Source organism: Monodelphis domestica, chromosome 1 (genome assembly GCF_027887165.1).
Source record: "Monodelphis domestica isolate mMonDom1 chromosome 1, mMonDom1.pri, whole genome shotgun sequence".
NCBI lineage: Eukaryota > Metazoa > Chordata > Mammalia > Didelphimorphia > Didelphidae > Monodelphis > Monodelphis domestica.
The window spans coordinates 185,712,060-185,737,579 of record NC_077227.1 but is presented as its reverse complement, the minus strand read 5'-3'; the positions used below and the strand labels follow the sequence as shown (position 1 = coordinate 185,737,579).

The window sequence follows — 25,520 nt, the reverse complement described above, 5'->3', positions numbered from 1 at the left end:
CTCTTCCTTTCTCTCCTTTTCTCTTCATTTCTCTACTTTTCTTTTTGTTGAATGTTTATTATATCCAATGCCTTCTGCTTTACATTAGAAGAAAGTATTCATGAAAAACAGGCATGAAGATTCTGATTAGCTTATGAGCCTTTGGTCTCTTTTCTTTCATATAAATACCAATTTCTGTGTCTACCTTTACATTTTCATCCTCCAGTGTCAAGGTTAACATCAACTTCATTTGGAGGATCTTAAACCCTGAGTAAAATTTCTCAACTGCTTCATCTTCTGCTATAAAATTTGGCATAGGAACTACAGATACCTTCATGGTAACTTTTCTTAAATTTATGTACCTGGTGAGCACTGCAAGGTGAGATGGACAAATATCTGTTCTCTCTGAGCATATGATGTAATCAACTCTTTTTCTGCTTCTTGAAAGAGAACCTGTATGCTGTCCTTTCATTTAGCCATAAGCTCTTTGTTTTCTGGTTTCATTTATAGAGAGAAGGCCATTATAGACACAATTGTCTCCAGTGAGATACATGATTGGTGGGCAAATATCACATATTTACTGTGGAATTGGTTAAATTAATGTTTTTAGGCAGTTAACAAAATTGAATTGTTTTTATCCTACCTCCCTTTCCTACCATTGCCCATCATTGTTGTGGAAGTAGAAGGGGTTTGTGGGAGTTAGGATTGAAAGTAATTGCATTCTAAGGTTTCCCACAGATTCAGATGACCATAAAATGTAATAAAGTTGGACTACATAAGAAGAGCATATATTATATTGTCATAACCATCATGGTTCAATTTTCTTTTTTATTCCATCCTATTTCTTTTAGACCCTGAGAATATATACTTTTTCAACTCTAGAAAAGTGTTGAAATTTCAGAAATAATATTTAATTTACAATTCTGTAAATTCTCTACCAAAAGGTGTTTGGTATCATCTACTAGGACTTAACATTTTCTTTCTAGTACCCACTTGTCACTCTCTCACTTAGTTTAGTACTGTTGCTTAATTACCAGCGTATGTTCCTGCTACACTTTGATCTTCTCTCAATACCATTCCTTTCTCCCATTGACATTTGAAACTTCCTTTGATACTGTTCCTCATTCCTGTTTACCACTTGGGTTGTACTATTTTCGACTTGCTTCTTGTTGGTTTCATGCAGTTGAAGACACAGTCCTGGCCTATTCAAACAAATTATCAAAAATGAAAAATAGGTAATGGACAGTAGCAAGGTTATCAACATAATAATTTCTTATGGAAGTTTGACTTATAAAAGTCAGTTGCCATATGAAGGAGACTAAAAGAGCCTAAAAACCACTTGACTTAACAAATGGAGAGAGATGATATGCAGAAGTAATTCTGTTTTAGAATATAATTTTAGAATATAAACCCTAAAACCTTATGAAGAAGGATAACGGAAAATTTGAGCAGCTTTGTCATATTTTTGTCAGAGAAGTAATGGAGAATAAAACTAAGTTTAGAAATTCTTGATTAGAAATCCATTTAAGCAAAGCAATTCCAAGGACACTTAAGGTTGAAAATGAAAGACAATGAACTGAAGTAAAATGAAAAAGCTTTTCAAAGATTTTCATGAATTATTTAGCAAATGTGCTTTTGGAAGAGGTTGAGATTGGACTAAGAGAACCAATATGGGAAGAGAACTAGATTAGATCAATATATTGAGGGATTGATTATAGTGTACCTGAGGAAGGGAAGATACCAAAGGAGCAAAAAAATCCTTGGACATTATTAATAATACTGAAAACATTACCTGACAGGACACTGACAACTTCTGGCCTGTTTATGTATTTTTCCAGTATAAATAATTTTTTATTAGCATTATTTATATATGTATTGGGAGCACAACATCTTTTTTTTTTTTAAACCCTTCCCTTCTGCTTAGTATCAGTTCCAAGACAGAAGAGTGGCAAAATCTAGGCAATCAGGGTTAAGTGACTTACCCAGTGACACACAGCTAGGAAATATCTGATCACATTTGAACTTAGGTCCTCTTGACTCCAGGTCTGGTGCTCTATCCACTGAGCCAACAACTACCCCAAGAGCACAGCAGTCTGTGTAATTCATTTCTGTGCCCTTGCACTACAATTCCCAGCACCCCACTTTCCTGCTCATGTTGCATGTTAATGTAGGGGAGGATATAAGTTTGGTGTAGCCCCACCTCTCGCTCTCTCTGTTTCCTGTGATTGGAGCAGCTACCAGGAATTCCTTTAAACAGGCAAGGAGAGCTTGACCACATGGTCTTATTTTGTTAGATAATTACTTTTTTATTTCCCTACTTCTAATGATTATTAACAAACTTTATAAAATATGTAATATATTTTTATATAATATATATTTGTAAGATATATAATATATAAAATATAACACTTGGAGTATTGGACATTAAATCCTACAATTCTCAATGAGGGCATTAATAATGAACAAGCTAGTTTTTGCAAGCTATTCTCTTGTTGACTGAAAGATGTTCAGGATACAAAATCCTATTGTACTAATTGTTTGTTGATTATTTTTTAAAAAGCTTTGTATTTAGTAGAGCAAAGCATCAACTTAAATACATTTTCCAAAAGAGTTTCTCCTAACCATCAAAATCATTAGCTATTCCTAACAGCATATAGCCACAGAAATAGTGATCTAATCATAAGTATCATGGCAGGCATAAAATGTATGCTCACCAAAAGCGTTTGCCTATAGGATGGAGAAGCTTTATCACAGAGTTCAAGTCAAGGCATTCCCTATGAATGGGCTCCAGATTCAGAGCTAGAAGGTATCAAAGAGATCATTGAGTTGAACTCCATTACTTTACAAATAAGGAAACTGGAGTACAGAGAGATTGAATTATTTGCTTAAGGTAACACAGCTAACAAGTTTCTGAATCAGAATTTGAACCCAGGGATTGTCTTGTCTTCTACACTACCCTCCTTTTTATAGATAACATTATGTTGATTGCATCAAACCTGAGAGCACTGAAGAACCTCATAGGAGAGAACTGGAATCACTCAAGAGATTGGACTGGTCACCTTCACAGGAAAATCAAATGGATAAAGACTGTCTTCTCTCCAGATTTTGACATGTAGTTGGGTGGACAAATTATAGATTTTTCTCATCAATATGATATTTGGGACAGACAGGAAAAATGGACAATGAATGACCCTCATCTTCAAGGAGCTTATAATATAGCCCCAAAAGACAATATGTACATATATATAGGTATATGTGAAATACCTACAAGGTACTTTTGGAGGAAAAGGTGGAATTAGATTGAAAGATCAGGAAGGTCTTCATAGAGAAGATGGTTCTTGAATGTAGCTTTATGGTAAACTAGGAATCTTAAGAGACAGAAATAAGAGAGTACATTCTAGTATGGGAGATAAATAATATGAAGTCACAGAGATAAGAGATGAAGTGTAATGTGTGGGGAAAAATAAGAGGTTCATAGTCACCAGATTAAAGAATATGTGTAAAGGAGTAAAATATAACAAGAGTGGCAAGGTTGGAAGGATCCAGGTTTTAAAGACCTTTAAAAGCCAAATAAGATTTTTATATTTGATCCTTGAAGTAATAGAGAGCCACTAAAGTTCATTATTAAATAGTGACGTGGTCAGACCTACCCTTAGAAAATCATTGGTATATAGGTAGTAGATATATTAGAGTGAGGAGAGAGATTTGAGGCAGTCAGGACAATTAGGAGGCTAGATAGCTGAGAGGTATAACTATCCTTAACTAGAATATTAGCTATGTAAATGGAGAAAAGGATGAATTTGAGAGATGTGGTGTTAGAAACAAGATTTGGCAGTTGACTAAATATGAGGGGTGAGGATGACAACAAGGTTTTAAACAAAGGTGATTGGAATGATGTTACTACCCTTAACAGAAATAGGGAAGTTTGGAAGAGGGATGAGTTTTAAGGGAAAGATACTGAGTTCTCTTTTGGATTAGGGGACATCTAGTTGTAAATATCTAATAGGCAGTTGGTGATAGATCTCCAAAGATAAATCATCAACTTAAAGTGTAATGGTTAATTGATGATGTAAAATGGTATTATAAAATGTTATTTTAAAAATTTGCCTCTTTTATGCTATAGTATAGTTCTTTTTTCCTCTAATATTCACAAATTGGAAATAACTTTTTAACAAATTAATTAAAGTTCTGTTTACACTTGCGTAAAAGATGATTATTGGTTAAATTGTTACTTACACATTTTCCCTCAATTTTTTTCCTAGAATAAGATAGGCTATAAAGTTACTAGAATTGGTTCAGTGATATCTCAACAGCCCTAATTAATTTTTTCATTTATCACTATGATTAATGTGACAAGGGAATCACTTTAAAAGACTGATATATATTAATTTAAGGTCGCCAAGGAATTCAACTATGTAATTCCTAAATGAAAACTCAAGTCAGCTGTCAACCTTTTATGGAGTTTAATTTCAATAGGAGGAAGAAAGGAATTAGAGATAGAGAGAGAGAAAAAGGGAGAGAAGGGAATAGGGCTTAAATACCCCTTCTATTTAGGCTGGGCCAAAAGGCCCAAGCCCTTAGATAGCTGGGGCAAAGAAAAGAGATCAGTCCCTATTACTCACATGACCAAAATGGAGAAACAGTCTCAGAGGCCCCCACCTTCAGCTTCCTTCAGAGCAAGCTTCTCAGAGTACACTGCCACCACTCCGACCAACTCCTCAACCCCCCCGAGTCTTCAGACCCCCCTGATCTTTAAGGAAACCATCCAAGTTGCCTCCCCTCAGTTCTCACATCTACCAATCACTGTCCTTCAATTTCCCTGTGCCAATGGAGGCTCTAGCTTAACCCAGGACCGCCCAGAGGCTTTGCACATGTCTGTTGAAGGTCATATTTTCAAATGATTAAATCTTTGCTCCTTTGCTACAGCCCTTTCTAAATCCTGTTAACCTGAGTAGGGTAGAGATTGGAATAATTAAATTTTGATCTAGGCTGTAGCCCTTACTCAATCCTGTTAGGACTGAATAGGGTGGAGATTGATTCCAAGTATCTCCATTGTATCAATTCTAAAATCAATCATGACTCAAAGAAATTCCTGTTCTATGCTTAAGCATAGGTCAAAGTCCTTTCCATTGTTCAGCAAAAGGTTTCTGTCCTAAAGTAATCTTAAGAAGGGAGGAGGAGGAATCTCCCATGCCAATGGGATTCACATTCCAAAAGTCAAGACCCACTATCAATAGGAAATTTTTCAAGTATGAAATTTCCCAATGGTGAAATTTCCAACATTTATAAGTCTAAGAAATTTTGAGGTTTACAATCCCCCCTGATGATCATTGGTTTACATTAACTAAAGAATAGTGATCACTAGCAAAGTTAACTAATAAGCTAAATATAACATGTCTTACTTAAGATTCTGAGAAGTGTCACTTAGACTTATTGATAAGATTTTGTGTTTGTGAAAGAGGAAAGTGATTTGCAAATGACAAAAAAGTGAAGTTTATAAATGGAATTTTTTTCTAATTACAGGTTCAAATGCCCTTGGTAGAGTCCTCTCTTACAACATACACAGTAGGATTAAGTGTACACTGGGAATTTTAAAGCCATAGATCTTAGACTGGGGTTGGGAGATATGAGAAGGAAACAATTAGGGAAAGAAAAGTAAGAGGTACTTGTGTCAGAGTGAGGAGTGAGTATTAGCAATTATTACCACTCAGGCAGTGGTGGGCAGCTAGCAACTTTGGAACCAAACATGTCTAACTGAAAAAAAGACCTCATTGGCAACAGCAGTTATTTATTCAAACCAGGAGAACCTCTGTGTGTGTGTGTGTGTGTGTGTGTGTGTGTGTGTGTGTGTGTGTGTGTGTGTCAGAGAGAGGGGGGGTTGAGGGAGAGGGAAGAAATCGAGGAAGAAAGATCTATGCTAAGTATGATCTAATTGGGAGAGAGTCTTTGGGAAATATAAAGTATTAGCTCCTTGAAAATATATGAAAAAGGATAGTGTAAAGGTATAAAGTATGTTTCAGGGACAATGACTAAATCAGTTTGGCTGAAGTGGAGGGCTCAAGAAGGTAAGTAAATAGCACTTCTCTTTCTTCAAATTAATAACGAATGGAAGACAAATAATTTTTAAATTTAACAAAGCTTTTAGTACCGTGAAATCAGTTCTCATGTGTATCATCTGAATTACAAGTTTATCTCTAACAAACTTCTCTTTCACTAATTATTTTTATTGACATGTACTGTCTTTTTTTTTTTTTAAACCCTTACCTTCTGTCTTGGAATCAGTACTGTGTATTGGCTCCAAGGCAGAAGAGTGGTAAGGGCTAGGCAATGGGGGTCAAGTGACTTGCCCAGGATCACACAGCTGGGAAGTGTCTGAGGCCACATTTGAACCTAGGACCTCCCATCTCTAGGCCTAGCTCTCAATCCACTGAGCTACCCAGCTGCCCCTACTGTCTATTTTTAACTGTTTGATAGAACTGGCATCTTTATTTGCCATAATTTAGAAAGGGGAACTTTTAAAATGTTGAATTCTTTCATTATCACATCCTTAGAAGAGTTATGGCATTTAGTATACCTTGCTTTGGCTTAATTTTTTGTTATACTGTGAGATATAATACTCTATTCCTGTTTGAAATGAGTATTAGGAAAGAGTTCTGAACATGGATGAGAGCAAGATAGAGAGAACTAGAAAGTCTTCTTTCAGCTCTAGACTTCTAAAATGAGATTTTATCTTACTTAAAGTGTTATGAATTCCCATTTTATTAGACAATTAGTACTAAAATTTAAATGCCCAAATGCATTCAGAGACAGTATACTTCATTTTTGAATCACCAAACTATCTTGTTTCAATTCCTCTATTTTTTGAGTGTTTGCTTTTATCAGTTATTGTAAAAGTGACTGCAAACAGATCTTCCTTTCCCCTGCTTCTTAAGTTTAGATAAATAATTTAGAATTCTCATTTGAAAATTAATACTTGGCATTGATTTTTTTTTCTTGACAGATTTCTTACCATGCTTTCAGATGCATTTTTTCCTTAATTAACATGCCTGATAAACTTGTAGTTAAGACTTTATTGTGGAAAGACACTTTTATGGAATTTTTTTCATCTTTGTCAGCATTTAAAGACAGGATTTTTCTTCTTTCTTGATGTAATCGCTTCAGTTTTGTGGCTTTGAGTTCAAATCCTGTATCAGTCATCTAGATAATTAAATAATCCATCAAGAAGCATTCATTAATTGCCTGCTAGTGTTGGAAATACAGTACAAAGAATGAAGCAATCCCTACTCTCATTGAGGAATGCTAGGTATTTTTTTTATATACATGTACATGCATAAATAGATACAAATATAGACATTTTAAAATATGTATACACATATGGTTTTTAAGGTTTCTATATCTTAGTTATAGGCTATTTTTGGCTTTATATTCTTATACTGTTACTGAATCAGATCAGTGAATATGTTTTTTTAGACTTTTTTTTTCATTGGGACTTTACTGTTAAACTCCAAGCTTTAAAAAGAAAATACCATGAAGGGAACCTATAATCTGTTTTATTTTATTTCTTGATTACATGTAAAAATGTTTTTTAACTTTCCTTTAAAATTTTTTTGAGTTTCAAATTATCTCCCTCCTTTCCCATTTCCTTCCTTGAGAAGGCAAGCAATTTTGTATAAGTTAAACATGTGAAAGTCATACAAAACAATTTCCATATTAGCTGTGTTACCAAAAAAAAACAAATCATCCCCCACACCCCACCCTCACATACACAATAAGGTAAAAATTTATGTGTCTCTCTATTCAGACTCCAGTTTCTTCTCTGAAATGGACAGCATTTTTCATCATAAGTCCTTTGGAATCATCTTTGTATTGCTGAGAATAGCTAAATCATTCACAGTTGATCATCACCCAGTATTTGTTAATGTGTACAATGGTCTCCTGATTCTGCTCTCTTCATTTTGCATCAGTTCATTTGTCTTCCCAGGTTTTTCTGTTTTTCTGAAACCATCCTGCTTGTCATTTCTTATAGCACAATAGTACTTCATCACAATCATATACAACTTGTTCAGCCATTCCTCAATTGATGGACATTCTTTCAATTCTAATTTAGTTAAACAAAGTCCTTTTTCAACTTTTAAAAAATTCTTTCCTTATTTTGGGTTGCTATTCTCTTTCTAAGCAGTACATTGTAACTTTCCCCCTCTAATCCCTTTGAGTGAAAGAACAAAGATCTTTAGATGAAAGGCAAGAATTGTATCCATTTTAATGGCAATCATTGAAAATAGTGGTATAACTAATTGCAAAGATGAAAGCTTATGAATTATTCCTTGTTTATTTTCTGATCTTAGAAAATCCCAATATAAGATTATGTTCTAAAATATTACCTGGCTGTAGCCAGAAAGTGGAAATTCCTTTTTCATGTGTGTGTAAAAGAAATCAAAGCATGGATAAATTGCATTTGAAAACCTCAGTAGCTTTGGCTACTCATGCCCTGGATGTAATTACTCTTTTTTTGTAGAGATTTTTCCTGAAATGTTCTTAATTGCTTGGTGATACAACCTATTATAGTTTAAAGGACAAACAGAAATAATTAGAAAACTCAAAATGTAAAGGTTCTCCATATTTCGAGTTTTATTTTACATGAGTTATATCTCAACAATTGTCAATTGCTATAATAACAAGTTTGAGGTCAATCCTGTTACTATAGATACTCCTTTGAATATCAAGGTTGAAATGTACCTTGCTTTTTGCTTTTCCTTGAAGTACATATGAGGGATCTCCTTATGAAGTAAATTCTTTAGTTATTATTACCTATGATATTCTGCTGTAAAAAGTAGCAACTACAATTTATCACAAGATGGCTCATAGAATATTATGGCACTTAAATAGAAAATTCATATGGAAACAGTTTTTATATGCTTATTCTTTTAAATGAAACTGGTAAAAGTTTTTTTTTAAATAGTTTTTTTTTTAAGATACAACTTTCTTTTGGAAGTAAATGAACAAATTGATAATGAGATTTTGATTTTTGTTTTTAGTAATTGTGTCTATTAATAAAGTGCCTATATTTCTATTGTCTTTCATATACTTAAAATAAAATAACCTCCTGTGGCACTAAAGTTTGTTCCTGGAAATATTATCAATGGGATTAGTCGATGTCTTAAAGAAAGTATACTGCACATATAAGAAAACTGTGTGGCATAGAAGATAGAGAATTGGCCTCAAAACCAAGAAGATCTGGGTTTAAATCTTGTATCTGACACTCCTGGGCAAGACACAATCTCTTAAGTATCCTAGGCAACTTTTTTTAATCTACTTCAACGAAAATCTTTAATATTTCTCATTTTCTGTTGATTATTATTCACCCTTATGTTTTCTACAAAATTCATTTAAGCTCTTGAATTAAATTCCATCAGTTTTCCTATCTCCAATCCCTTTCGTAGTCAATCCTTCATATTGCTATAAGAGTGATTCTAGGCAACTCTTCAAGATTAAAAGTTAGCAGATGTCTATCTGAATTGGTAGAGGAAGTTTCCTTGAAACCACAGATCCAAATCCTTTCCCTATGCCTCTGTACTAGACTTGGCTCTTTGATTTGCCTCAGTTCCATTGACTTGAATATTCCTTCCACCAATGAAGTTCATAAATCTTTATGACTTTATGTCACTCTTGTAATTAGTCTCTGTACTTAGGCTGTTTCTTGAATGACAAACATATAGACTATCATTGCATTTCTGTAAATTTTATTTGAATCTGAATTAGGTTCTTTCCCAGATATAGATGGGAGTCACAGCCCTTTATCTGATAAAGCCATATTATTAATGAGTGTGAATGAAAATAATTCAGTGCTAGTGATAAGAAAGGCCCCATGGTGGGAAGTATTGAGCCTTTGTCAGAAAGTTTTGGAGAAGCATTTTAACTTTATTTTATTGTCTTAACTGAAGTGGTGGTGTTTTCTCAAAAACATTTTGATTTGTATATTTTGCCTTTGGGAATATATTTGTGTCAATACTATGCACCATAGAAATCTAAATGAAGGGAGAAATTAAAGAAGAGCACTGAATTTGAAAAAAATATACTTCTTAGTCTAAATGTTTGATGTTTACATGTTTCTTGACATGATTTTGAATTCTTTCTCCAGTAGTGGCTACTGAGGAGGTGGTGACAGCAGAATCAGTAGATGGTGCAATCCAACAAGTTGTTAGCTCTGGGGGTCAGCAAGTTATTACAATAGTTACAGATGGAATTCAACTTGGTAATTTGCACTCTATTCCAACCAGTGGAATAGGCCAGCCCATCATTGTAACCATGCCAGATGGACAACAAGGTAAGTTCTTTATTTTTTTTTTTCATTAAGAAGGAAATTGTTTTATAGTTCCAAAAATGGTGTATTTGAGCTTTGTCTCACATTGTATTCTTTTTCTGAAAGTGGATTTAATAAAAATAATAGCTTACACATATATAGCTCTTTTAAGAGTTTTAAGAGTGCTTTACAAATATCATCTCATTTTAATCCTCACAACCCTAGGAAGTAGACATTATTATTATCTTCATTTTACAGATGAGGGGAAACCAAGGCTAAAGTTAAGTGGTTAAGAGGTTAAGTGACTTGCCCAGAATCATGCAGCTAGTAAAAAATATCTGAGGGGGGGGGGCAGCTGGGTAGCTCAGTGGATTGAGGGCCAGGACCAGAGACAGGAGGTCCTGGGTTCAAATGTGGATTCAGACACTTACTAGCTGTGACTCTGGGCAAGTCACTTGACCCCCATTTCCTAGCCCTTACCACTCTTCTGCCTTAGAACCAATACACCGTATTGATTCTAAGACGGAAGGTAAGGGTTTTAGGGGGATAAAAAAAAATCTGAGGTCAGATTGGAACATAGGTCTTCCAGAATCCAAGTTCAGCACTCTGTTTACTCCTTTAACTTCCTAAATACATTTTCTGCATGCTAACATTAACATTTCTTTGCTTTCAATGAATGTGTTGACAGGGGGGAAACGTGGACCCATAAGTGTGCTGTGTGACAAAGAAATCCTTTTTATGGTTTTATAATTACTATAAATGATAACCAGATAACAGAGTTGGCTATAACTAAATGTGAATTTTATGAAATAATCTCCAGGAAAATGATCTTATTCTAGATGTAGAAGATTTATTTATTTAGGCTGGACTAGTGATTTCACTGGTATAGGAAATGCCTGGTGAGGGCATTGCTCTGCCAATACAAATTAGCTTCTTCACGGCAACTTATATTTTTTGATGGTTGTTGGGAAAAGGTCTTTTAAGTGACTTGATCTGGGTCACACATCTAGGATGATAAGAGCAGGGACTGTCTCTTTTCCTTTTTGCCTTTAACACTTTGTAGTATCTGGCACATGTAGTAGGTGCTTTATTGACTGATTGACTGACTCACTGATCGACAAGAGATTTGGACCCACATCTTCCTAACTCTAAAGTCAGTTCTCTTTCTTCCTCTTTCAACAAAAAAGGTTGTATTTTTAATAAGTTCATTCTAGGAGGGAAAGAGAGAGGGAGAGAACATGGACCACAAAAAAATAGAAAATGATTATTTAAAATTATATTGATTTGTAAAATAAATTAAATTTTAAAAAATAATTTGTTGCTTTAAAAAAGTGTATTATAGTAAGCTAGAGCAAGCAGGTTTAGGAGAGAAAAGACTGATGACTTTAATCCAGCATTTTGAAACATGTTTCTATGTACTATGGAATATGCAAATAACTATTTTGATGTTTTATGTGTCAGTAATTTTAAGGATAATTTTATTTTTATTAATACTGTGATAAGTATGTTCTAAATTTACAAATATATACTGTTTCATTTCAGTATTAACAGTACCAGCAACAGATATAGCTGAAGAAACTGTTATAAGTGAAGAACCACCAGTCAAGAGACAATGTATTGAAATTATAGAAAATCGGGTGGAATCTGCAGAAATAGAAGTAAGGAGTCTATTACTCGGTGTGTTTTACAAGGGCTGTCAGAAATTTTAATTCAGTCTTTTTTTCTTATTTTTATTTTTTTATTGAATATTTTCTATTGCTGTGTTTGATAGGGTTGTTATTCTGTCTATGATGCTTAGATTTTGCTTTTTTTTTTGACAGAATTTATTGACAATAATTAGTACAAGATCTTTTTGTGTGGTCTTTGGTTTCTGCACTTCGTCCCTTCATTAATTCCCTAATAATCTCAAATGTATTATTCATCATTACAGGTGTGAACGAGAGATGATGTGTCTTGAAATAGGTATAATAAAATAATGGGTAAAACCTATAATTATAACAAAATAACAGTTTATTTTAAGGTAAGGGAAAGAGGGAAGGGAATTGGGAAGATCTTTTCTTAAACCCAAAACAAAACTGCTAAACCCCACTAGCTAATAATTTTCACTACCTACAATAAAATCTAACTAACTACAACTAATTAAACCCCCCTCCCCCCTTAGTTAATTATAAATTTGGGAAGACCTGAAAGTTACAGGAACAAGGGCCAAAAGGAAGTCTCACTGACAGTTGTCTTTTTGAGTCTGGCAGGAGTCCTAGTGGAAATCACAGCAAAATCAAGGAACATACAGCAACAGACAGATCCACTGAGAAAGGGAGTAATGGTTCAACTCACACAATCTAGGACCTGTGGCGTTTAAACAATCTCAAACACTTCTCAGAAGGTGAAAGTTGCTAGAAGGAAAGGTCTCAGTCTCCTACTCCAGAGAGCAACTCCACCAACTGCCCCTTCAGAGCCCAGGGTCCTGGAATTCTCTCTCTGCCTCCACCTCAGCACTTCCTGCTTTTAGCTTGCTCCTGCTAAATCCCTTATAACAGGCTCCTTATCACAAAGAGGCTATTTTCCTGGTTTATTTTAAGTCTGATGTTAGATAATCATGTCGTTTTGGAGAAATTCTGGAGAGAATAACCAAAGTGGCTTCTGTTGGTCAAATTCATGATTTTGAAAACAACTGATTATTGGCTAGTCTTTTAATTACCCAGTTGTTGAACTGAATTAAATCAGTTACTTTCAGAATAGATGTTTATTCAGTAGACTTCATCTTATAGGTTATTAGATGTAGAGCAGAAAGAAACCTTAAAAGGTCATCTGGTCCAGCCTTATTTTGCAGATGAAGAAATGTGAGCCCTAGAGAGTTTAAATGATCTACCACAGATGGAGGATTTTTAAATTTCACCAAAATAGAAATTATTACTCAAGGTGTAGGCATATAAGGGTCCTGATTATTAAAAGAATTATTTTGAGGACAGCTAGATGACTCAGTAGATCAAGAACTTTCCCTAGAGACAGGAAGTCCTGGGTTAAACTCTAACCTCATTTGATTCCTAGCTGTGTGACCCTGGACCAGTCACTTAACTCCAACTACCTAACCTTTATTGTTCTTCTGCCTTGGAATCAATACTTAGTAAGGCAAAAGGGTAAGGATTTCAAAAAACCCAACAACAAACAAAAAAAAATCATTATCTCCCCTTTTATTATATATCATATATATCAAAGTACTTTTGTTTATGTAACTAGCATATTTCAATTATCTTTGTATAAAATGATGCCAAATGAGCAGTTTTCTTAAGTATGTAGTTAAAGTAGATTACGAGTTTATAATGGTTTGCCTTTATCTTTACATCTAATTATTTTTAAAGCACTTTTTTTAACTGATTGAATTTCTTATGTAACACAATTCACTTCAGCAGGCTACCTTTCCTGAGGGTATTTTAGGATAAAGTACAATATTTTATACATTTTCTTTCCAAAAGAATATTATCAATCTGATCTGAATTTTTAAAAAGATCCTTTTAAATGCAGAGAGAAAATATTGTGGCTTAATGGATAAAAAATATTGAATAGGACATCAGTAATGAAAAATTTTCTCTGTAACTAACTTGCTTAATGACTGGGAAATTATTTACTCTCCCTGTTTTCAAATTCCTCCATTTAAAAAATGCAGTTAATATCTGTTCCCTAAATATTAAATAGAGATGATATGAAGTTAACACAGAATTTATGAGGGAATTTCCAGTGAAAATTTTTAGATATTCATAAGTAGGCTCATTTAAAAATTGATTTGTATAAAAGGAAATCATAATGGCAGCAATATTACATCAAAGTGATATGAGTACCATGAAATTAATTTAGAGATTCTAGTCTGGTATTTGCATTTGGTATCAAGTTTTTGAGCAAATACCCACCTACCCATAATTATTCAAGAAATTCAAGGGTCAGAAGGATCCTTACTAACCATCTGGTTGAACCCATACCCAGAGGGAATCGTTCAGTATAAAAGACTTACCACATGATTACCATAGCCTCTGCGTAAAGTCCTCTCTTGAGGAGTAACCCCTCACTTGTCCAGGCAATCCAGTTTTGGCTAGTTCTGATTATTAGGAAGTTTTTCCTGACATTAAAACTCAGTCTGTCTGCCAGTTTCCTCTCATAGCTCTTGCTTCTGCCCTTGGAGGGCCAAATAGAGCAAATCCACCCCTTCTTCTGTATTAACAGATCTTAATGCTCAAACATACTTTTATGTCCCACATAAGTCTTTTCCAGGCTAAACATCCTTAGCTCCATAAGATGATACTACAAAGACATGGATTCAAGAACCTTCATCCTCCTGGTGCCCTTTTCTTCTGAATGTTCTTTAGTTTTTTGATGACCTTTTGAAATTGTGGCACTCAGAACTGAACACAGTACTACAAATTTGATGGAAGTTGGCCAAAGATCAACCAAGACAGGCTAGTCCCCACCTTGCTTCTGGAAGCCATAGCTCTTTTTAATGAATCCCAAGATGCCTTTAGCCTTTTTTTGGATGCTTCTGAGTTTGCAGACTACTGAAACCCCCAGATCTTTCAGACAAATTGCCTTTTCACCATGCCTTCCTTCTTATACTTTTGAAGTCAATTATTTTGAATGCAAGTTTTAGACTTTTTGTTCATCCCTATTAAGTTTCATTGATTCAGTCCAAAGTTCTAGTCAGGATCTTTTTGGATCCTGGCCCTATCATCCAGTTATGTTAGCTCATCTTATTATGTCAGTTTTGTGTTTCTTGAAAACTTGATAAGCCTGTTATTTATACCTTTATCCAAGGCACTAATATGTTGAGTTTCACAGGGCCAAACACAGTTTACAGGGATGCTTCTCTGGAGGCTTCTGCCAAATTGACTTTGACTAACCAGTATTCTTTGAATCCAGTTACTCAACAAGTTCTGAGTCCATCTAATTTATTATGCTCTATTTTATATCTCTCCATCTTCTTGACAAGAATAAACTATATTTGTAACATCTCCTTTGTCTGTGAATTTAGTGATCTTATCAGAAAAGGAAATAAAGCTGATCTTGAACCTGTGTTGACTTTTTGTAATCACTACTTCCCTTTCTAGGTATTTACTAGCCATTTCTTTAATGTTTTATATTAGAGTTTTACTTTAAATGAAATTCTTTGGCTTAAAGTTTAGTCTTTCTTATTTCCCAAACTAAATTTTAGGGACTTTATGTGTGGTGATGATGTCTAATACTATTTCTGTATCTTCTACAAGGCCTAGCAAAATACTCAACTCACAGTAAGTTCTCACTAAATATTTGTTGATTGAGATGGAAAAAAGAAGTATGCCTGTATTTGTATTTGCTCATGTGTCAGATCAGTGTAGCTCAACTGACCCTTATTAGACCCTTCTGTGTGAAGGTGCACTTGGTGATATATCTACTGATGATTGGGCAGTTTATGTTTATGTTTTGTGAGCGGTGATAAAGTTCTGATGCTTTGGATCTCTTGCATTTTAATTTGCACAAAGACTGATGAAACATCTCTTTTTCTTTTTTAATAGGAGAGGGAAGCACTTCAGAAACAGCTGGATGAGGCAAATCGAGAAGCACAAAAATATAGGCAGCAACTTCTAAAGAAAGAACAGGAAGCAGAAGCCTATAGGCAGAAATTAGAGGCCATGACCCGTCTCCAGACTAACAAAGAAGCCGTGTAATTGAAATGGACAATATAGTTTGATTTTTACCTTCGGTCAAGAAAAAGAGTACAATCTTGAACTGTATACCCCATATAAATACGTCATGGGAATCCAGCATAGAGAAAAGAGACTTACAAGCTGATAATTGGACTTAAGCCATGAGCTCTGAATTTTCTTGTAACATAAACTATGAATTTAGAAGTTGTGTGAAAAGTATTTAAAACTAAATTCTGTAAATAGTTGGTTTTTTTTTTACAGTTCCAAAATGAGTTGATAAAAGATGGTTGAAGAGATCCAGAAACATAATAAGCCACTGTTTTTGTGAATTCCTTTTGATTTTAGTATGAATCTTAATTTCTCAGAAGCAGAACAGTTTTAAGGGTGATCCTTGTTGATTAGACCAAATATTTGCATAATAATTATGTGGTGGACTGATTCTGGAATTATTTCTATAGGTATCAACTAGGCCTCTACCTAAAGAGTAGATTTCTCTAAGGAAATCTTTGTATAGCTTTAAGTAGTTGTCTTGGATTATCTGAAAACATTTTTTAGAAAGTGAAACTTTTATATTTGTTTAACTTCAGCTATACCTGAGTAGATTTACCTGTATATGAAGCAAATATTTTTTAAAATTTCAGTTTGTACATATTCTGCATGTTTTTATAATTTCAAAGTGCATCACTTGCATAGATATTTTTTTGCAAAGATGATGAATGTTATTAGGAAGAAAAAACTTTAGTCCATAGGTCATTGAAATTAAGTAAGCTAGCAGCTGGTTCTATTGGAATGACAGTGTCCTTGGAAGTAGCAGTTTGCAAAGTAACTTAAATTTGCAAACTCTGTACTCTCTTTTAAAATTTCACATAGGGGACTTGAAACTTTGTACTCAGTGCCTTCTATCATGACTTCCACATGAAAACATTTCCAGGCACTGGATTGTGGGATAATGTTTTTTGGAAAGCTCAACACAGATGGGTTTCTGAAATTCTCAAGGACTCATATCCCTACCCCCCCCCCCCCAACCCCCCCACCTCCTCACCCCCCCCCCCCCCCCCGAAACTAGAAGAGCCAGATACTGTCTTGGCTATTCTTACCAAAAAAAATTTGTATTTGGATGTAGGACAAGAACTTTTCATACTTCATTGATGCCACTGTTAAATTCCATGATAGGCAAATGATTAAATTTTGACTTTATTGTTCAATTTTGTTTTTTTTTTCCCCGGTAAAACATAAGTTCGGGTCTTTTTTTCTTGCTTTGCTTTTGTTTCACTGCTTTATGAAAATGTTTATCTAAATCTAAAAACCCTCTAGATTACATATACTGTATAAGAAAGAAATTACCCTTAAAACTGTATTCTGGCCTACTTTTCTATTTTACAATTAAATATCTTTTTTCCACATATGTTCAGTGTAGACTTAATTCTCTTTTGACCTTTATACATTAGAAGCTGTATGTTATTGTATATCTGAACCACAATCTATTAAAATACTGTATAATTTTTACATCGTGTCTTAAAAGAATCCCTAGCATAAAAACACAAGGTATGTAATGACTTGGATCATATTCATTGCTTAGGAGGGTGTGGTTCCTTTCTTGGAATTACCAGTGTACTTATTAATATAATAAAACTATTTGTGAAATATGAACAAAAAAGTTTAGTTGCTCTATAGGAGCACTTTAGGAATAAATTCCAGAAGGTTTCAAATTTCATGATTGAGACTATGCTGCAGAGAACTTGAAGCCTCCATTCTTCTCATGTCTAGTGTTATTTATTATCTAAAATCATCTGCAATATTTCCATACATGCCTTTCCATGTTTTCAGTAGTATCAAATCTGTCTGGCTAGTGAAAAGTCAGTTTTGAGTATTGTAATTTTTTTACAAGTACTTATACATACAATCAGTTATTTCTCATTTAAGCAAAGTCATGGTATATAAGATTGGATGTTTTGGAATACATACTTATATGTCAAAGACTAAAGACATGGTATGGAATTTTCTCCTACAATAATTTTTTGAAACTCAAAAATATTTTGTTTTCCCAATTACATGTAATAATAATTCTTCTATAATAATAGTAATAATCATTCATCTTTATATAATACTTCCAGTTGATTAGGGGCAGCTAGGTGGTACAGTGGATAGAAGCACCAGGCCTGAAGTCAGGAAGACTCATCTTTCTGAGTTCCAATCTGGCCTCAAATACTTAGTTGCTATGTGATTGGGTAAATTACTAAACTCTTTGCCTCAGTTTCTCCTTTATTAAATGAGCTAGGGAAGGAAATGGCAAGCCTTCCTGGTATCTTTGCCAAGAAAACCCCAAATGGAGTCATGAAAGTTTAGGCATTACAAATGACCGAATAACAACTGTTTGCTAAGCACCTTCCTCATAACTTTTCGGTATAGGTAATGCCAATCTTATTCTTCTAGACATAAGGAAAATAAAGCTGACTTACTTGCTCACAGTCATTTGGTTGGTAGTTGTGGAGTCTACCTTTTTGACAATTCTATCACTTATTCCAAATAACACCAGGTTAGCTTTTTCTTCTTATTTAGTTTTAGCATTTCAGTAAGAATTTGGAGGGTGGGGTGGAGATAAACCCATTAGTATAGAGGCTTACAGATTTTCTTTTTTGCCTCCAGAGTCCCTACTCCATTGTGGTCATTAGGAAGAAAATAGACAGGCAATAGTGGCATAGTCAGGTTTCAACAAACACCTTCTTTGCAGAAGATCTATGTTTTCATTTAGAGTTCAACTATGTGGAGATTCTATGAGTGGTCTGTTTTGTTTCCTACTGTCTTCAGTTAAATAGCTTGTACATTCATAATATGAAGGAAAACTTTGGGCATGCAGCTGGGAAAGGTTTTTAGAAGGGTTTACTATGCCTAACACTGGCCTGTGAGATCGCCTTGCCCCATAACCAAGGCTCAGCAAGACTACGTCCCTGTCTTCTGTGTGAGGACTCCCATAGTCAAGACCATCCACAAAAGAGGACAAATGCTAATAGTGTATGAATTTCCATAGTTTCAGTTTTTTCTCTGGTACCTGATCAGGTTTGTTGCGTGGGAGTTGAGCATCTTCTCCCAGTGGAGAGGTCAACAGTCAGTAGTACTTTCTTCAGGTAAGGAAACACTTTGGATTCTGATTTTACTTATTTAAAGTTTCTGATCTTTTAAGAACTGGATTCAGATTCTCAACATTTACCTATATTGGGCAGTATTGTAGTGTTATCAGTCTTATCTTGCTGGCCAAGATCTCCAATGCTCATTCTTTGTTTATACAATAGTGGGATGCTTTCTGTGTACATTATTTGGGAAACATTTATGGGTATATGGGATCAGAGGGATCACAATCTACAGCGCATAGATATTATACTTCCTTAACAAATGATAATTTGTAACATCCATAATGCTTGTTTTCTTGACTTGAATGATATAAGGATACTATCATGTTTCCTTCTAGATACTTCTATTGTTAAAAAGCTGTTCACTTTTTGTTATTCTCATCTTACGGGGTCAACGAATGGTTATGGAATTTCTGAGTTAGAAGGGATCTCAGAGCCCATCTAGTCCAATTTGTATTTGAAAATGAATCTTTTCTGCCATGTCCCTGGTCATTTACTCTTTACTTAGAGACTCTACTAATGGTAAACTCACCATCTCCTGAGGTAGCTACTCCACTTCTGCATAGTCAGATTATTAAGAATTGCTTTTCCTTTCATTGAGCCGAAATCTAGCTCTCCCTACAGCTTTTTTCCATTGTTTTAGTCCTGCTTTCCCATTCCCTGGGTTTGGGGAGAGAAGAACAAATCTAAATGGTCTTCCCCCATATAGCTCTTTTAAATATATGAAGAAAGCTATCATGCTCCCCACCATGGCTTTTTTTTCAAACTAAACATCCTCAGTTCTTTCAAATGATCAGAAAGATATAGCAAATAGCCAGGAAAACAGTACCGTACAATATCTATAGTAATGATAATAATTCCTTGCATTGCTACAGCTTTTTAAATCTTCCCACAAAACTTGTATACCTGTTCGTCCTTACAGCAAACTTGCCAATCACTTTTCCATGTAGGGAAACCAGTGCTGAGAAATGCACAGTGAGTTTCCCTAGGTCAAATAGCAAGGGAAAGGAGCAAGCAGGACTCAAATCCCAGGCCCGAGGGGCTCTTTGCTTTGCCTCTTATTGCATTTGTCTCCATACAAGACTTGTTCTCCTTCACACCAGAGAGCAAGACTTGAAGCAAGGAATAAAAGTTGTAACTAAAGGGCAAATTCAGGACTGAATCAACGAATGGAAAAACCTCCCAACCATGACCAAAACCATCTGAAAGTATAATGGATTGTTTAGGTTTCCTGTTGCTGCAAGTCTTCAAGGAGAGGGATGGGGAACCAAACTACCTCCCAAACAACCCACTACTTTCAGATGGTTCTGGTCTTTGTTGGGAGGCTTTTCCATACCTTGAAACTTCCTTGAATCTGCCCCACTTATAGGGCAAGTTATAAAAAGGATTCCTTTTCACGATGTGTTGGACTAAATGATCTCTAAAGGCCTTCCTGAGTGGATAAGGTGGCCAAGTAGATAGAAAGCTGAACTTGGAATCTGGAAGACTTGGATTTTAATCTGATCTCAGATACTTTCTAGCAGTGTGACTCTGCTCGAGTCACTTAACCTCCTTCAGCATGTAAAATAAATATAATAATAGTATTCAACATGCAGAATTGTGAGGATTAAGTGATCCAATAAATGTAAAGCACTTTTTAAAACTTAAGACACTATATAAATGTTGGTTGTTGTTATTATTATTAGAAAAGCTGGGAAATTCTACATACTGAAAATCTTAGAAAAATAAAAAAAAATGTGCCAAAGGCGTGTTAGAATGAATTTTTAGTGACAGTCTTTGGTAATGAGTACAAGATGGCATGGTGGATAGAGCTCTAGTCCTGGAGTCAGGAAAACTTGAATTCAAATCCAGCCTTAAACATGTATTGGCTGTGTGACCTGGTTGTCCCACTTACCTTCTTTTACTTCCAGTTTCCTCATCTGTAAAATGAGGATAATAATAGTACCTAATCCCCAGAGTTGTTGTGAGGATCAAATGATAATATAATTATAAAGTACTTGGCATAGTGCCTGGCACGAAATAAGCACTGCATAAGTGCTAGCTGTCATTATCATTGTTGTTGTCATCACCATCATCATCATTATTATTAAAAATCAAAAGGGACCCCCACTCAGGTGGAGAGGACACGTATTATTGAGAAATAGAAATATCCTTTCTTATTATAGTTTAAGTCTTCTGGACGAATGCCTCACAGCTTCTTTCTGAAAAATAGTGTGGAGTTTCTTTATGCTCCAAGTGCCTTGCACACTTGCAGCATCTCAGCATCCCTGACCCTGCATGATGCTACAGAAGAGGAAGACTTCACATTAGAACCATAAACCAGCTCCGGAACCCTTTTAATTTCCATATGGACAGGTTCCCAAGGCAATGGGCCTCGGGCTCATATAGCAAACAGCAACAAAAAAAGGTTTTCTTTTCACACAATTTCCGGTGAGTAAATATTCCATCAGGACAGATGAATTGAGGAATGACCTCATTGATAGATTTGTTGTTTTGGTAAGTAATGTTTGCTCTTCATGGATTTCATTATAGATAGTTAATACCTGTTGTAGCTCTGAAGGAGAGCCATATTTATTCTTCCCACACTAGATGAGAGAACACCTTGCTACCCGTGGATTCAGTTTGACATTGGGTATATAAGTTAATTATGTTGATAACTCTCTAGTGTAGTTAAGGATGGAACTTGACATTTGTTTAGGGCAGATCAGATCAGAATTCTAACTCCAGTGTGAAGATTTTTCTTGTTTATTTTTTCCCGGTCATGCTGAGACCTAATGCATCATGGAAAGACCCTATAAAACTAACAGTGTTGATAGTGTAGAGAGGCAGAGTAGAGTGCATAGAATCAAGATGACCCAGAGTTAGCTAGACCCGAGTTCAAGTCCTTTTTCTGACACATAACAGCTGTACCAGCATGGACAACACCCCCAAGGCAACTCTATTAGATTATATATTAGAAATGAGTTGCTGATATCCCTTGGGGAGGGGAATTCCTTGTTACATTGATCAGATCATAGATCTGAATCCTTTTGATCCTTTCTCCCTCTATTCCTCGCCACCTGTCAAAAGAAAAAAAGCCTTAATTTATGATTTCCTTGAGAATTATTTTAGTCAATGTGAATTATTTGATGTAGTGTGGCTACAATTTTTAACCACTTTGAATTTTTCTTACAAAAGCTAAAGTAAGGACTTAAGGAGAATTTTTCAATAATTTAAGTCCTAAAAACATTAAAAGAAAAGATGAAGAAATAAAAGGTTGCTTGATTTTCTACATTAATCTAATTCCTCAGATATTTGTTTACTTTTTCACTTTATTTTACTTGTGTAAATGTTTCTTTTTTTGTTATAAGATCCTCTCACATGAAATCTAGAACAAGTTTTGGCCTAATCACTAGGAAACTGTCTTTCAATTTCTTGTTTGAATAGTTTTGTCCTAATGTGTTTTGTAGATGCCCAAGAAAAGTGTTACATTATACAATCTGAAAATTTAACTCTATTTAGAGTAGAGTTCAATGGAATATGTTTGAATTACCATTTCAATTCACTTGCCTCTTGACCTTTTGAAAGAAAAATAATTTACTTAATAAGTTTTGTGCTCATGTGCCCATTCTAAGTCAATTAAGGAAGTTGTTTTATGTATCCGTTTTCCCTCATCTCATGTCTAGAATTCTGCCCATGTCATATCATCTCTACATCCGAGAATTACTGTTCCAATTTGAAACTGCTCTCATTTATCAAAGTTGCTATCACGAAATGGCAATTATCTTATGAAAGCCACACGACTAAGACTTAAATAGTTTTTTTAGCTTTGCAGAGGGCTATTCTGAAGAACTAACTCCACTTCCTTCTGATAAAAGAAAGAAGTTTTGTTCACTGTCATTTAGATCTTAGCATCAAGAACTGAAGGGTAAATGACTGAACTTAATCAAGCTTCCAAAACTTTTCTATATTTTGAGTCTTGCTCCATCTGCTCAAGAACCAGTCAATCAATTTTGAGTGCCTCCTACAATTTGTCTACTATGAATTTTCTGTAGCTTTTAACGTCCTCAAAGTGCTTAACATGTTGTCTTATTGAGGCCTCATCACAACCCTAAGTAGGTATTGTTGTTCAGTTGTGTCCAGTTCTTCATGACCCTGGGAACCAGAGCATGCCAGAACTGCCCATGGGGTTTTCTTCGCAAAGATACTGGAATGGATTTGCCATTTTCTTCTCCAGTACATTAGGGCAAACAGGTTAAGTGATTTGCCCAGGGTTGCACAGTAAGTGTCTAAGGCCAGATTTGAAACTCTGGTTTTCCTGACTCTAGGCTTAGTGTTCTCTCCACTGAGACACCCTAGTAAGTATTATAGATATCATGTCAATTTTAGAGATGAAGAAACTAAGGCTCAAAGAGCCTAAAGTCACACATATATTTTAAGTATCTGAAATAGAATTTGAAACCTAGATCTAATTAACTCTAGCTTCAGGGATCTAGACCTCAGGATATAGAAAAAGCTTTGTTGTCTCCTTCTATACCCATCCTCCAGGTTGGGAGAAAGGAAGAATACCAAATAAGGACTAAGAGCCCTGTTGAGGGTGAATTAAAATATGATAAAAGATAATGCAGAGAAGATAGAACTACTCCACTCTTAATTTACTGCTTCTCTGAAGAAGAAGGATCTTCAAACTAAGGACAGAATAAAGATGGTTAATTGGGAACATAAACCCAAGACAGGTCAGACAGGACTGCCTAACTACCCTCTATAATAGCCTTAGGGTGCTGAAAGAATTCACAGTTGTATTTGCTATTGGTTTCCTTCTTTTTTTTTTTTAAGTTAAACACCTCTTGGTAATGGGGGTAGGGTGGAATAAAAATAAAAACCTCTTCAACAAATATTTAAGCAAAACATATCGACATTGTCCATGTCCCCAAAACGGAATCTCCTTAATATCTAGTTTATTATCTATCAGAAGATGAGTAGCATTTTAAGTCGGTTTTCTAATCATGATTGATCATTACACTGGTCAGAATTCTTAGGTCTTTCAAGAACTAAGTGATGTGTTAGATAGAGGACTATGATTCAGGAAGATATAAATTCAAATTTGACCTGAGACACTTACTAGCTATTCTTACTTTGAGCGAGTAAATCACTTAACCTCTGTCTCAGTTTCCTCAATGATAAAATTAGGGTAATAATAGCACCTATTTCCCAGGGTTGTGAGGATCAGATCAGATGAGATAATATCTGTAAACGCATCGCACAGTGCCTGTAACAGAAGGAAGGTAATTTGACATCTCCTGTCGTCTCCCAATTTAACAAATGCTTTTCCCCTTACTTTCTCTATTTTCAAAATTGTTTTTACAGTGTTGTTGCTGTAGTATGTTATTCTTTTGGTTCTGTTCATTCTGTATTCCTTCAAACTGAGGTTCAAGTGACACCTATTTCTCCTCCTTCATTTGCATGGATTTCTACTTGTACCCCCTGATCAGGTGAAAAATGCACCCGTTCTGTTCTCTTTTTTTCCCCTATTTTATTCTTCCCTTCCTTTCCCTTTCCTTTCTTCTTTCCTTTCCTTTTTTTTTTTAAGATCATAACATAAAAAAAAATCAGTCCCAGGTCCTTTGACTCACTCTGATCTTTGCTGGCATTATTTCTCAGGTATGTTTGTGTCATTATATCCCACATTCATTAAAAGACAAATACAGGGGACTGTGAGATAGCACACTGGATAGAGTACTAGTAAAATAGGGAGGACTTAGCTACATATCTGACCTCAGACACATCTTAGCTGTGTGACCCTGGGCAAGTCTCTTAACCCCAGTTGCCTCCCCCTTACTGTCCTTTTTGCCTTGAAACTTATACTTAATATCAATTCTAGGACAAAGTAGGGTAAAAAAAGGCAAATATTTCATCTTTATAAAGATCTTTTCTGATGGCTCACTTGAATTTCATTTAAATGTTTGTTTTCATTTCAATATTTCTACTCAACTATGGTCTTTTCATCAGGAACACTTGGAGATCATTTATTTAATTTAAAGATTCATTTTTTCCCTTATAGGATTTTATTCAATTTTGCTGAGTAATTTGTTCTTGATTTTAAATCTATATCTTTTGCCTTTTGAAATATTATATTGCCAAGCTTTATCACCTTTGAAATGATACCTGCTAAATCTTGTGTCATCCTCAATTATGATTCCTTGGTATTTGAACTCAACTTTTCTGGCTTATTGCAGTCTAGTTTCTTTGACCTGGAAGTTCTGCATTTTGGCTATTACATTACTGGGAGTTTTCATTTGTTTGTTGTTGTTTTTTTTAGGAGGTGATTGATGGTTTTTTTCTAATTTTACTTTACCCCTTGGTTCTGAGAGATCTGGGCAGTTTTCTTTATTGATTTATCGAAATATGCCTAGGGTCTTTTTTTGGTCCTGATTTTCAGGTAGTCCATCTTAAGTTAGCTCTACT

The 25,520-nt window shown here is 34.9% G+C and overlaps 1 protein-coding gene and 1 long non-coding RNA gene across 8 annotated transcripts in view; one reads left to right on the top strand and one right to left on the bottom strand.

The window, feature by feature from the left end:
• The window catches only part of GABPB1 (GA binding protein transcription factor subunit beta 1), a 79,520-nt gene extending 62,066 nt beyond the window's left edge, over positions 1-17,454 (top strand). For 6 of the 7 annotated variants that reach the window (XM_016427884.2, XM_056810182.1, XM_001369932.5 and 3 more), the window contains exons 7-9: positions 10,118-10,303; positions 11,822-11,937; positions 15,817-17,454. In XM_016427884.2, the coding sequence (XP_016283370.1) occupies positions 10,118-10,303; positions 11,822-11,937; positions 15,817-15,969 (455 nt within the window). In that variant the 3' untranslated portion in view covers positions 15,970-17,454. Of the gene's footprint in view, positions 1-10,117; positions 10,304-11,821; positions 11,957-15,816 lie in introns of all 7 variants that reach the window. The other variant, XM_016427887.2, reaches the window with a different exon arrangement.
• LOC130456267 (uncharacterized) lies at positions 782-12,733 on the bottom strand. The gene is made up of 3 exons (XR_008914875.1): positions 12,614-12,733; positions 6,989-7,176; positions 782-1,181 (listed from the first exon to the last, which is right to left on the bottom strand). It is a non-coding gene; the product is annotated as an uncharacterized LOC130456267 (long non-coding RNA).
• Positions 17,455-25,520: the final 8,066 nt, after the last annotated feature.